General features: G+C 42.4%; 1 protein-coding gene across 4 annotated transcripts in view; it reads right to left on the reverse strand.

Annotated features, from left to right (window-relative positions):
- Window positions 1–14,576, reverse strand: part of LOC121859062 (thyrotroph embryonic factor-like) — a 116,541-nt gene that overhangs the window by 35,635 nt on the left and 66,330 nt on the right. Inside the window, exon 1 of one of the 4 annotated variants that reach the window (XM_042355724.1) lies at window positions 12,138–12,318. The exons of the other annotated variants lie outside the window; for them this stretch is intronic. Within the exon in view, the coding sequence (XP_042211658.1) occupies window positions 12,138–12,303 (166 nt within the window). The 5' untranslated portion in view covers window positions 12,304–12,318. Of the gene's footprint in view, window positions 1–12,137; window positions 12,319–14,576 lie in introns of those variants that run through there. 4 annotated transcript variants of the gene reach the window in all.

Genomic DNA, 14,576 nt, shown 5'->3' on the forward strand with positions numbered 1-14,576 from the left:
ATTCAGTTACACTTAAGATAAAAACAACTACTTAACATTATAAATCACTTTTGCTGAATCTTATATACAATAGTGTTTGTCAATACTACTGCATTAGTATGGCTTGGGCAGTGCTCCAACCTATCACGTGACAATGAGACATAGTACTTACCGTATAATGAAGTAACTACCCCTCTTATATTGTATAGTTACACGAGAAAATATTCCCTAACGTGTCTATTCAATAGTCTTGACTTTAAATACCGTATATATACTGTCAATATGCCGGTAGATCGCATACTATAGAAGCACCCTTATGTCCTTGTTTATTAATACAATAGTTGTTGTCTAATAAATGTATACCTATTGTTGTTTTTTTTACGGGGATTAGCCCACCCGGGAACAGGTCATTGACCCACATTGGGGCCTGGGGGGCGAAAATGTAACAATAGTAATAATAATTAGTCATAGTAAATAAACTATATAATTAAAAATTGAAAATATAATAATAAAATAATAATAATAATAATAATAATAATAACACTAATAATAATAATAATAATAATAATAATAATAATAATAATAATAAACAAAATTAAAAACAAAAGTGAGAAACAATATATGTATGTTAAGTTGTCAAAGCAAGAGAAACAATTGAAACCCTGCAATTGTGTGTAAATGAGGCAGAAAGTCAAATCAACAACCTGGGACTTGGTCACAGTTTTTGTGGTGTCATATGGCAGCAGGGTCTACCATTAGACAATAGAACACATACTTAAATAACTTGTCCGTTCAAGCACATATATACATACAGTATAAACAAGTTAAACAACAATTAATGTGCAAATTACTGTACTTTTGTACAGTACCTACCTGTGCACCACAGTACCTGTACACCCACAACTATATGCTGACACAACAAAGGAAAATTTCAAACGATATTCTTTGACATCCTCAGTAAGGCCCAGAGTATTTTTGGGAGTTGTCTCAAATAATATACCTAGCCTGTGAACAAGGCAGAAGGCTCAAACTCATGTACAGTGGACGACAAAACTATCTTCCCAGTTTTGGATGAATGTGTCGGGGAATACTGGAGCCACCCTCTGGGAACTTCGTCAACAGAGGGATTGATCCTCATGACTGTCAAGTATATAAATTACCACATTAACCAATTTGGGACGTTTCAAACCATGACATGCTTCATGTTCCGTATAATGAGCTTCTCGTCTCAGATGAATCATGCTAGCCAGTCAGACATACCAACTGTTCATACTATGGAGCCGAGGAAAATCTTTGAATATATTACACCAACTTTAAGGAATCATCAGACAAAACGAAGAAGAGAGTTTTGCCGCTTACTGTACATACTTGAAACATATCACTACTATATATCAGAATGTTCAATGATAAATAAAAGGATACACTGTACAGTATACTTTAAACGAGGTAATAACTGTATGGTGGGAGAGGTGGGCTAGGGTGTATAGTTGGATGGGTGGAGTGATGGGATGAAGCAGGTGGTGTACAGTACAGTATATAGTTAGTTTACTCAGGGGAAGGAACAGAAAATTGCTCTCTTTTGTTTAAAGGGATAGTTCCCTTAAAAGAGAAGGCGGCTTAATAAACCTGGAGGAACAAACACACATAGTTAGCCTTGTACCCCAAACGAAAGATAAAAGTACTGTAATGTACAGTACATTAAATAGTCGGTGGGGTTGCGGGCACCATCCGCACAACCGTGGGCAGCAGCATCAGGTGTGCCAACCCTGCCGGTGGAGGTGGGGTGGCTGGCTGAAGCGCACAACTCGACCTTGAGCTAAAGTTGCTACTGCACGACGCCCGGCCACGGTCACCAGCCTAAAGTCGAACATCCATAATACCAACTGATAGAATACTCATTTCAGGTTGATCAGACAGCCACCCGAACATTGATCCGCACCATCATACTTACCCACTGTGCTGCCCTATAAATACACACCCCGGAGGACCACAATGGGGCCACATTACCCGAAGTGGCCGGTGTCGTGCGACAAACTTTCCGGGGTAAATGCTTAGTTTTGGATATTAAATTTAATTATTTTGTAATGTTAGGTCAGGATTCCTTGGGTTTGATTGGTTAATTTTTTTGTGTTCTTAACCCACAATTTCCATCGACTTCAAAGCACTGCCCACTTTGTGCTTTCATTGTCTTTGGTAGTATGTTTCGTATCATCCTTATACTGTGGTCAGTTTTCCCAAGATATAATGGAAAATTCATTCAAAACCTTCCGTTACCGTATTTATTAATATTTTCAGCTCTCACAAATCAATCATACATCTTACATGTCAATAATGAACATCAGTATTTGCTGAGCCCGGAAGGTTTATCGCACCGGAAGATCTATTGCATGGCACTGGGCCGGAAACCCCCAAAAGAGACCGACTACAATTACTGATGCCTAACTGGAAGCCGCGTCCATATTAAAAGTTTGGTAGACAATAGTTAAAACAATAACATCATGTTATTACAATATTTTATTTATTTGTTTATTCATTTGGATTATTTTCATTTTCATTCTTTAAAATTCATGTTTATCTATTCCATCACATAAAACTATGTTCAGCAAGAAGCGTGATAGAAATTAGGCTCGCTACTCCTTGAAATTCATGAATACTCGCCACCCCACCCTCTTTGGTAGTTATAATGAGGGGGGCGTCCACAAAGAGGCTGCCCATGGGCCTCCACAGGTCTAAATCCGGCAGTGATAACATGTCTGGTAAACAGTTCTAGCATAACATAATGAGCTAGTTCTATGTGAAATGGGGGAAGATAAACAAAACATTCACGCCACACTTGTCTCTCGCTGCTGGACGCCGGCCACGTGCAGGTACTAGGCTGCCAGCTGCCCCAAGTGTTGAGATCATTGTTGCCAATTTAACTAATTTTACTTTTGTTTTTCAATTTACAACCATTGTTCTCCCCTTCACTTAAACACCAGCGAGGCTGATGGTAACCTTTCAGACAAAGTCCCGTCTCTGTCGTGGTCAACCCCGTGACGTATACAACTTACACCCCCGTACTTTGTTTACTGAGACACACACACACACACACACCCCATACTTTTACCTTGAGTTTCATTAGATGGAACAACGCTTTATACGTAAGATGTAAAATATACATATTTGAAGCCAAAGATCAAAAGTAGATATTTCTATTCTGATAGCATTACTTTGTTTCGTTTTAGTTTCTACACCTTTAATATACCTGCCTGTGCATGTCCCATGGTTGAAAACAGACATTCTCATGATGTAGCTGTGAAGTCACGCTTTAGTAGCAACCAGCCTGAAATAATTCTAGATTATACACCTTAACACACATTATTACCATTAACACCAATAGTCAGTTTCTACAACTTAAAAATGACACTGAAATTTCACTGAAATTTACAAGGACAGTAGCTACAAGCGTACAAAACATCAAGTCAGCAGAACAACTGTAACGAATAACTTTGTTCTTCCGAGAAACTGTACACTGACACCTTCCAAGAGCGTCCCTACCTGACACGGTCGACCCTGTACCCAACTAATGGTCATATTATAGTAAAATATTCTTCGATGGGTAAAAATTAAGCCAGAAATCACACGAGTGAATGAAGCCACGATTACATCCACTCCACTTGGACAACTCCCACCAGGACGATCACTGTTTTAATCTAACCTAATCTAAACCCACCCAATCCAACCTAACCTAACCTTAACCTAATCGCCAAAGTGGGATGGCAAAATTCGCATAAAACAGACGATCGCCCACATGGGAACAGTTCAAGTGGGATGACACCTCGGTCACAAGTCACCAGGGAATTGTATGAATAACTAGTGAGGGGAGCATAAAGGGGCAGGTGTGTTAGGCTGAGGGGTGGCAGGTGTGTTAGGCTGAGGGGTGGCAGGTGTGTTAGACTGAGGGGTGGCAGGTGTGTTAGACTGAGGGGTGGCAGGTGTGTTAGGCTGAGGGGTGGCAGGTGTGTTAGGCTGAGGGGTGGCAGGTGTGTTAGACTGAGGGGTGGCAGGTGTGTTAGACTGAAGAGAGGGGAGGAAGGTGGTGACCCAGGCCTTGTTGCTAGGGTGCACCACCACAACAAATACGCCCCATCGATCCCAGCCACCCACACACACTCCCTCGCCTCGCTTTACACTACTTCAATTTTTCAGTCATGCTGGTCCTCACTATCACCACCACGACCATGTTCACCCCCTGGGCCCTCACTTCCTCCCCCTCCAGCACATCACCTTGTTCGTCAAAGGACAAGTAATGACCATCGACCTTGGCCGTCACAGTTTGCCTCAACAAAGCCACACAACAACCTCCGTTAGCAGTAATATTAAAGACAGTTTCATGATGGTGAGGAAACTTTGTATTATTTGTTTATAAAGTTGGTGTTACAGGCGGGTGTCCCCAGACGCACAAGTGAGGGAAGAGAGGAGTTGTAGACACAAATATGGAAGTTCAGCCAACAGCAGTAGCAGCACCTGCGCGAGAAAGTAGGTCATCAGTTGGGACTTTTAAAGACGACCGCTGAGCTGCACAGGTCGACGACTCTTCCTTACGACTTTTGATTCTGTTTACAGAAGAGTCGTCCGGAGGGAAAGATGATAATGACCACTGTTGGAGTGTGAGGGGGGGTAATGTATACAAGAGACCAGCTGGTGATGAGGAGACGAACGGTGTGGGAAGGACGAGAGTGGTGGGAACATGAAGACACAAGATGGGAACACAGTACTGTGGAAGGGAGAGATGTTAGGGGAGCAACAGTAGTTCCCTCACCTGCTCTCTCAGGCCAACAACCCGCGCTTCTCACCACGCACCTCACAACACCCTCACCACAACACCCCTCACCTCACAACACCCCTCACCTCACAACACCCCTCACCTCACAACACCCCTCACCTCACAACATCCACCCTCACCACGCACCTCACAACATCCACCCTCACCACGCACCTCACAACATCCACCCTCACCACGCACCTCACAACACCCCTCACCTATACCTGAGGTCACTCACAGTCCCACGACCTGAGGACAGTCCCTTCATTCCTCCACTCTGTTTATTGCTCGTAAATCTCATTCTTATATTTTGTTTTCATTTATCATTTCATCACTTATCAATTACTCATAACTAAATATTTACCTATTTTCTGTGAGTCATATTTGAAAGTAACTCATGACACCAACACACCAGTAACATATAAACACGACAGGTTTGATTAAATGGTTGACAGGTGATGGATAGAATTTACAGTACGGTGTTGATGGGAGCATGTGTCTGTCTGTCGTCATCAGAAGCAACGACACACACACACACACACTTTCTGTACCTCCCCTACACACACTCCACCTATCCCCCCAACACGCTGCCCCAATAAACAAAACAGCCTCCCCTAACGACGATTCATCAGTAATATCATCTGGTCTGACTCACAATATCCAAACACTACCGGTTGACTTTACGAGCAGATCTGTTGTTTACCATCACAACCCAACGTTAACAGGGCGATATATCCGTGTACTGTAGTGGTGACATATTAGCGTAGGGACGGTATAGGGAAGAAGGGCTTTCATATCTCTATTGATTGATGATACTACTACTACTACTACTACTACTACTAATAATAATAATAATAATAATAATAATAATAATGACTAGTTTAAGGTTTTGGTTAATTACCGTTACCCTCGGCCTTTCCTCACCTGTTCCTTCTGTTTTCTCCTAATTAGTTTCATTTATTTGTTATTCATCTTTCACCTGTGCTCTCTCTCTTTCTCCCTCTCTTTCTTTTTCTCTTCACTCCACCCCTTACCTTCACACAGTGTACAAGAACTTTAATTTCAGAACCCATAAACTGAAGAAAATATTTGGATCACGTGAGGCTTAGACACCCCAGCTTATTTCACCCTGATGATTAAGGTCCGTAACGCGGCTTGGGTTGGGTTGGGTTGGGTTGGGTTGGGTTGGGTTGGGTTGGGTTATGGGTTGGGATGGGATGGATGGGATGGGATGGGATGGGATGGGATGGGTTGGGTTGGTTAGCGTTGAGGTGATAAATCATTAGGTGAAATAAACTAGAGGGAAAATTTTTATGTGATCTAAAATACGAAAATTGAACCTCCATTAAACCCCTCATAAACACACACACACACACACACACACACACACACACACACACACACACACACACACACACACACACACACACACTCTCTCTCCCTGTATATGGTTTGGTTCAATTTTATATATTCAGAAAAACTATCAGAGTTTACCAAGTGGGCAATCTCAGTGTGTCTGTCAATGTGTAACAACTCTTCATACAATACATGACTAACAGGCCAAGGCCAGACATAAGCTTTAAGATCCTATGGGTGATAAGAGACTCCCACAGACAACAAAGGGATTCAGGAGATGGTCAGTACAGCTGGTGAGTGTTGTGAGGAAGCGAAACCAATACTGTTTACTGTGAGGCGTTATCTGTGTCTCGATTAGCAGGTCCACAGGAGGAGATGCTGGTGGTGGAGGAGGGCGTCGCACCAAACATGAAGGAGGTAAGGTAAGAGGTGTCCAACAGGTGTGTGTGTGGGATGAACACCTGGCTCCAACAACCGACCCTAACCTCCTCACAATCACACCTTGACCTAACCATTATAATGCATCACAAATAATGTAGAGACAGCTGTGTGACCTTCGCTTCAAAAAAGGGTCAGGTGCTCCTGCTTTCACGTGGAGATGTTGCTGATAATGTCACAGGTGGCCAGGGCGGTGATGCGCACTCAGACACCCTCCTTTACACCACCTGGGCCTCCTATCACAACACCTTCCCTCGTACAGAGATAACCTTACCCCCTTGATAGTCCCACTCGGGTGATGATGACGAACAAGAAAGAATAAGGATGAGGAAGACACAGTGATGGTGAAGATGAGGCTGCGGTAGTTGAGGCGAGTCAGGTGTTGTGGCGACATACTTACTGCTGCCACTCACAAACAAACGTGACACGAGATGCGCATCAACATACAATGTACTATTATTCTCACACTAACCTGACGCTGTCTCAAGGTTACCTCCACGACTCTAACACAATCTCACTCAAACACACACTATCTCACTCCAACACACACTATCTCACTCCAACACACACTATCTCACTCCAACACACACTATCTCACTCCAACACACACTATCTCACTCCAACACACACTATCTCACTCCAACACACTTCTCACTCCAACACACTATCTCACTCCACCACCACTATCTCACTCCACCACACTATCTCCTCCACCACACACTATCTCACTCCAACACACACACTATCTCCCACTCCAACACACACTATCTCACTCCAGCACACTATCTCACTCAACACACTATCTCACTCCAACACACACGATCTCACTCCAACACACACTATCTCACTCCAACACACACTATCTCACTCCAACACACACTATCTCACTCCACCACACACACACACACACCACAATCTGTCAACTCATCACAGCACGACACAATCCACACCCCCTCCCGTCAGCACACTCGCCATTTATAAGGAAACTCACTGATCCAGCACCAGAATAAAAACAAAACAAAACAAAACCTAACCTAACCTAAGAAAAAGCTAAGCTAACCTAACCTAACCTAACCTAACCTAAGAAAAAGCTAAAGCTAACACCTAACCTAACTAACCAAGCCAAACCAAAACCAAACCTAACCTAACCCTGAAGAAAAAAGCTAAGCTAAAGCTAAGCTAACCTAACCTAACCTAACCTGTACAAACCAAAACCAAACCAAATCAAACCAAACCAAACCAAATCCAAGCCAAGCCAAACCTAACCTAACACAAGAAAAAGCTAAGCTAACCTAACCTAACCCTAAACTAACTGACCAAATCAACCAAACCAAACCCTAACCTAACTTCAAACCTAACCAAAATCCAAATCAAATCAAACCTAACAGAAGCAGAAGCACAACCTAACCTGAGAAAAAGCTAAGCTAACTTACAACGCCTAACCAAGCTAAACTAAACCAAACCAAACCAAACCAAGCCACAACCTGAAAAAGCAAAACCCTAACCTAACCAAACCAAGCAGGCAAATCAAACCAAACCTGGCAAATCCAAATCAAGAAACCTAACCAAAACTCTTACAACAAACCTAACCAAACCAAGCAAACCAAGTGTACCTAACCTAACCAAATCAAACCAAACCAAACCAAACCTAACCAAACCTAACCTAACCAAACCAAATCAAACCAAACAAAACCAAACCAAACCTAACCTAACCTAACCAAACCAAACCTAACCTAACCTAACCTAACCTAACCTCCCCTAACCAAGTAGCGTTGTAAAGCAGGTTTGGACTAACTGCATTATTTAAGGTCAATTGCAATTACTCTTCTAAAGTTTAAATTACAATTACATGTTTTAATTTAATTACATATAAACATTACAATTACAAGCTTTACCCATCTTCGGGGATCATTTTGAGGTTTGGCGTAATAAACAAGCATTTTGTGTGTGTGTGTGCGTGTGTGTGTGTGTGTGTGTGTGTGTAAGGCCAACAAGCAACACCCCATTATAAACTTCAGTGTACATAGCTTAAAGAGACGAAAACAACGAATATATACTGTAGATAATTACCTTCAATATCACACAATAATATGAAGCTAGTGTGTGTGTGACCGTAGAGTATAGTGTGTGTGTGTGTGTGTGTGTGTGTGTGTGTGACCGTAGAGTATAGTGTGTATGACCGTAGAGTTTAGTGTGTGTGTGTGTGTGACCGTAGAGTAGTGTGCGTGTGTGACCGTAGACTCTACGGCGTAGAGTAGTGTGTGTGTGTGTGACCGCAGAGTATAGTGTGTGTGTGACCGTAGAGTATAGTGTATGTGACCGTAGAGTATAGTGTGTGACCGTAGAGTATAGTGTGTGTGTGTGTGTGACCGTAGGATATACTGTGTTTGTGTAGGAAATGACGATTGAGGGGGTAAACACTCGTGTCTCATCTCTACACACACACACACACACACACACACACACACACACACACCAGGTTAGTCTTATGGCCTAGGAGGAGGAACTTTGAGCTGATGTGATTCCGTTCACCTCACTTTCATCACCGTGGAATTTTATCAGGTGAAAGAGGCTCGTCTGCTGGGATTTTATCTGGGGTAGGAGATTGTCTGCTGGGATTTTATCTGGAGTAGGAGACTGTCTGCTGGGATTTTATCTGGGATAGGAGACCGCCTGCTGGGATTTTATCTGGGGTAGACCATCTGCTGAGAGTTTATCTGGGGTAGGAGACTGTCTGTTGGGATTTTATCTGGGGTAGGAGACTGTCTGTTGGGATTTTATCTGGGGTAGGAGACTGTCTGTTGAGTTTTTATCTGGGGTAGGAGACCATCTGCTGAGATTTTATCTGGGGTAGGAGACTGTTGGGATTTTATCTGGGGTAGTACTGAGACTGTCCGTTGATTTTATCTGGGGTAGGAGATTGTCTGGCTAGGATTTTCTCGGAGAGAGAACTGCACTTCACCTGCTCGGGATCATCACTCAAAAAGGTTCACCGTTTAAGGTATAGACACGCGTGTGTGTGGACCATTGCGCACCTTCCCGGATGCTGGCGGCTAACAGGCACACCAATACAATAAGACAAAAGCCTTGTCTTACCTGTCTCCATGCGGCATCCAACCACTCAACACAACCACAGATACAACACCCAACACAGACAACACCCAATCCCTAACACAACACACACAATCATACCGGCTATTTAGTACATCTGACAGCAATAGCAACACCAAAATCAAGGTAACAAATTATTTTTCAGTCTACATGAATAATGACAATAAACGCCATGATTATGAACAACTCTGTACACACACACACACACACACCCTTAAATCTGTACAAACTCTAATGTATTAAAAAATATATACACTCTCCCTATACCCTGTGTCTAGCCATGGTCTTAACTAGATATAGCAATAAATAGTCATAATAATAGTAACAATAATAATAACACAATAATAGTAATAATACTAAAGACAGATCATAATAACAGCAAATCGATCAACACAATATTTGTTCAGCGGTAAGACGAGAGGCGGTCCACTACTTACCCTTGTGATGGACAGCCCGGAGAGTACACTAATTAATATATATATCTCTCTCTCTCTCTCTCTCTCCCCCAAAGCTTAATATACCAGTACCTCTTTCGTGTGAGGCTTTTCCCAACATTAGTCATCAGGGAAACATTACCATAAGATAAAATAATTTCACTATTTCTCTGTTTTATCCGAAGTACTAAGGTTATTTTATGTAGACTAATTATTTGGAACTACAATTTAAACGCGAATGAAAGATTAGAATACCCGATTGGTCAATTTATTTTCTGATGTAAGTACTTTTTCATTTGGGGAAGAGTGGGGGTACTGATGGGAGGGTGTGGAGGAGTACTATATGAGGCAGGTGCGAGACACAAGTGGTTGGCACAGATGAACATCATCATGTCACACCTGTACTATACTTGCAGCCGCCTCTTACCATTTCATCGATTTTTTTTTTAGGAAAGTTTTTGCCCCACATGTCTCCCTCATCACCTTCACTTCAGCGAGCCTCCACACACCTCTATAACTTTTTATCTTTAATAACTTTTACAAAATATCTGAACGAATGGATTTTATAATGAAGGATTATTGTTAATTGAAAGTTGGGAATATATTAAAGGTGATACATACATACATACATACATACATACATACATACATACATACATATACATACATACACTCCAGTAGACATCTCCCATACTCACAAGAGACCCTAGGTGCTGTTATAATTAGTTGAGAATGACACCAGCCAAGAAACTTCCTTTTGTTACATTATTACTAAATCATTCTCCTTGTCACCATCTTCACTGTACTGTGAGCTAACTTACTGAGTCACAAGTTTACTTCTTAATGTAGCTAAGAGTTACACACATTAAACCCTAAAACTGCAATAGCTTATCTAGCCCTCTGACTGTACCTAGATATTACAGTGTTAATAGTATTGACATGGCTGGGCCTTATTAGAGATTTGTTTGTCTTGAAAAAGCATCAGACAAAACTAAAACCATGTACCAAGTAACATATGGATATTAACATTTAATATAGTGTCAGAAGGAAGGCCATATTTGCAGAAAAAATCAGTTGTTAATCAGTTATAAATATTGTTAACGTAATGATTCCGTTCAGTTAACAGATAATTTAAAATATTAAAGTATGGCGGTAATGGTAAATAAAGACCATGGTGACGACTGCCATACAGGCTAGGAGTGTTAAAGAACTGGCCCCTAACCCACCCCACTTCCTTGTAGGACAGTTCTATAGGCAGTCCCAAGGTCAATCCCTAATTGTATGGCCCTGAACCATACTAAACTTATCTCATACCAAGAATATTAACAGAACCACGCTGGGGTAAAGGCATCATTATGATCGGGTAAATGTCCTTTAATGAGATACAACTCCAGATAACGTTTGCTTTTGCAATTAATGAATACATGATGACGGACCTGGAGATGTGGCAACGCCTGCACTGCGCAGTTACATAATAGTGTGAGTAAAGGCGCCCCGCACGACACCAAATATCAAGTGGCAACATTACTACTATTACTCACCAACCCAATGTAAACATTGTCCTATTTACATAATCCACATCGTCCAATTATTTTGTAATCTATTACCTCAAAATAAATAAAACTTTGTTCTTGACCTTAAAACAGAAATAAATAGTCCTACGATAAGAAATTCTCGTACTCCTGGCAGCAGTAGCCTCGACTCCAGCTACAGCCAATCAGGGCGCACCGTAAACAAAATCACGTGTAAGGTCTATATTTGCTTGTATTTCCGTCATCTGACCACTACAACTAAAAACAATATATAATAAATAACCAGATTACACTGTCTTGTTCACTGTCACTGCCTTACGCTTCTAAATTCCATTGTGTGGAGTGTCGTAGGTACCTACAAAGTAGGTACGTCACGACGCCATGTTGCTACTCGGCACTTGCTACCTACTTTAGGTCGAAGGAGAAATGACCTATTCACTGCAATTCAAATCACAGACACACAAACAAAATTTTCCACAACACCTGAAAAATTGAGGATGATGTCACGCTTGGGTGAATGCATCATGTAGAGTAGGGAGTGCGGGTGAAGGTAGAAGGCTGTCCGTAGGTTGCTGGCGTGAAACGGTCGAGCCGTACACTGGGGAGGCTGATCAACGGGCTGCCACCCAACTTTTGCGCGGAGGAACATGTCCTTCTATATATTTTAATACAAACCTTCACAATTGAATTGCACTTTACTTGTTTTAAAATTAATGTAAAATACAAAAACAGTTGTGGTTGAAAATAAAAGTACAGTGCAGTATATTAATTCAAAATAACGTAGAATTGAGAAAACGTCGACTTCCATTGTAGATGATCATCCTCAAGTCTACTGTAAATAATCAATATCATCTAATAAAGTTAATAATACTTCATACAGAAAATAAAATTCCTATGAGTTAAATCAAGAGTACTGAGTGGACGACTTTAAGTACTGTAAACACTCCCATGGATGAAAAACTGTAACTCAAAATCAGTTCAACAAGGCAGCTTTAAGCTTTAACGTATGTCACTCTTCCATGGGAATGTACTAAACATTCGAACACGGTAAAAACACCACACCACAATACCGAGTTAAAACCAACAACATTTTGGGGTCCAGGTTACGATTTATATATATAATTTCAATTAATTAAGTGAATCACACAAGTGCAGGACGGTGAAAGTGCCTCAAGTGTCGTGCCACTGATCCTCCACTGTACCGGACACTGATCACCAGGGACTTGCTGTGTTGGTGAGTGGGTGGTGGTGGTGGCTCACCTGGGGAAGGCGTGGGCGCGGGTGCAGGGGGAGGACGACGTGGGCGTGTCTAAGGGTATGAGGGACGTCAACTGTTTGGAGTGGTGTGCTGTACTTGGCCCTCTGGACGCTGGGTGGTCTTGGGGTGGAGCATCAAGCTGTTGGTGCCGCTGTTTTAGTAACTGTTTGTGCTGTTGTAACTGCTGGCCCTGACGTTGTTGTTGGTGTTGGTGGTGATGGTGTTGCAACTGTTGTTGATCAGGCGGCTGCAGGTGGTGGTGATGCTCTGACTGGTGTTCCTGCGGTTGGTCAGACTGTTGGTGCACCATCTGTTGTCTGAGGTGATCATGCAGACTGGGTAAGGTCATGCCATGACTACTGTAGGAAGGGGAATGTGAGGCCTCCAGCGACCGTCTAAATGACTCGTACCCTGCTGCATGATTTCCATTATATTGCACAAACCTATCCTAGGTAATAGTTAGTTTAGCTCAGGTGGATGGCAGGATGTTGGTTAGAGGTGTTATTATGCTCGAACAAGCAAAGGGGCGAGATCCCCGGTGAGGGGTCCTAGTGTGCTGCTACGGTTCCTTGTGTGTTCTCGCTGTGGCGCTGCCCGGGACACTGGCCTCCACCCGTCTGTCTCGCTCCTCCGTAGCTGCTCGACCCGCCAGCCAGCCTGCCTCCTCCCCCCCACAACCCTCTCCCACCAACTCTTCCCTCCCACCATCTTATCTCTCATATTGATAACCATTCCTCTTGTTGCTGCTGACCTAGTTCACTTAGTTCACTCCCAGAAACAAGCAATCAGTTCCTTCCGTGAAATAATGCAGGGTGTGTGTTGTGTTGCACGGGCGGGAAGCTTAGTTCCTAGTGGGAGACTTGCAAGACTACGAGAGCCCATAGCAGCGGTGGTGCAGCTGTCGACCAAGGATAAAATGCAACCCCCACCTCTCCCTCACTCGTCTCTTCAGCCATCATGTTCAACCAGCATGACACACATGAAATACATCGACTGAGTGAGCGGTTCAAGCCTTTTCCTTTACACCAGTGATCGAGAATTAATGAAGTTTCAGCAACACCGGAAGTCACACGCCAATTGTAACTACATGTGACACTTTCCTCATTTAATATCAACTTCTAATACTTTAAAAAAAATATATTTGATACTTAATGACAAAAATGGTAACGAAGAAGAGATATAAGTTTGTTAAATGACAGACGTAGGAGGGAAGGTAGATGAACATGGCAGTGATATAAATCTAAGTTGTAACTGATCATGGGTAGAATATCGACCCACGCTCCCCTCCACAACCAAACTGCTACCTACACTCTCCCTGTCTCCCTCCCCACACTACCTATACTCCCCACACCTTAAACTCTCCGTGTTACACATTTTCATCATAAATACACAAACTATGGCATTCCAGAATTCAACGCTGTTACTATTAATATTATTTTATTATTTTATTGTCGTTCTTGTTATTACCATCATCATCAGTTCTGACATCAATTTAATATCATTCTAGTTGTAGTAGTAGTAGTAGTAGCAAATATGTTGAAGGAAATCTGCCGTGATGTCAGGGTAGAACCGACCCCCCCTCCCATTGGACGGTGAGAATTTCCAACATAGGACTTCAAACACATCCAACGAAGCCTGTGTTGACGTCAATGCTCGAGGATTCT

The sequence above is a fragment of the Homarus americanus genome, unplaced genomic scaffold (genome assembly GCF_018991925.1).
Source record: "Homarus americanus isolate GMGI-L3 unplaced genomic scaffold, GMGI_Hamer_2.0 scaffold5773, whole genome shotgun sequence".
NCBI classification, from domain to species: Eukaryota; Metazoa; Arthropoda; class Malacostraca; order Decapoda; family Nephropidae; genus Homarus; species Homarus americanus.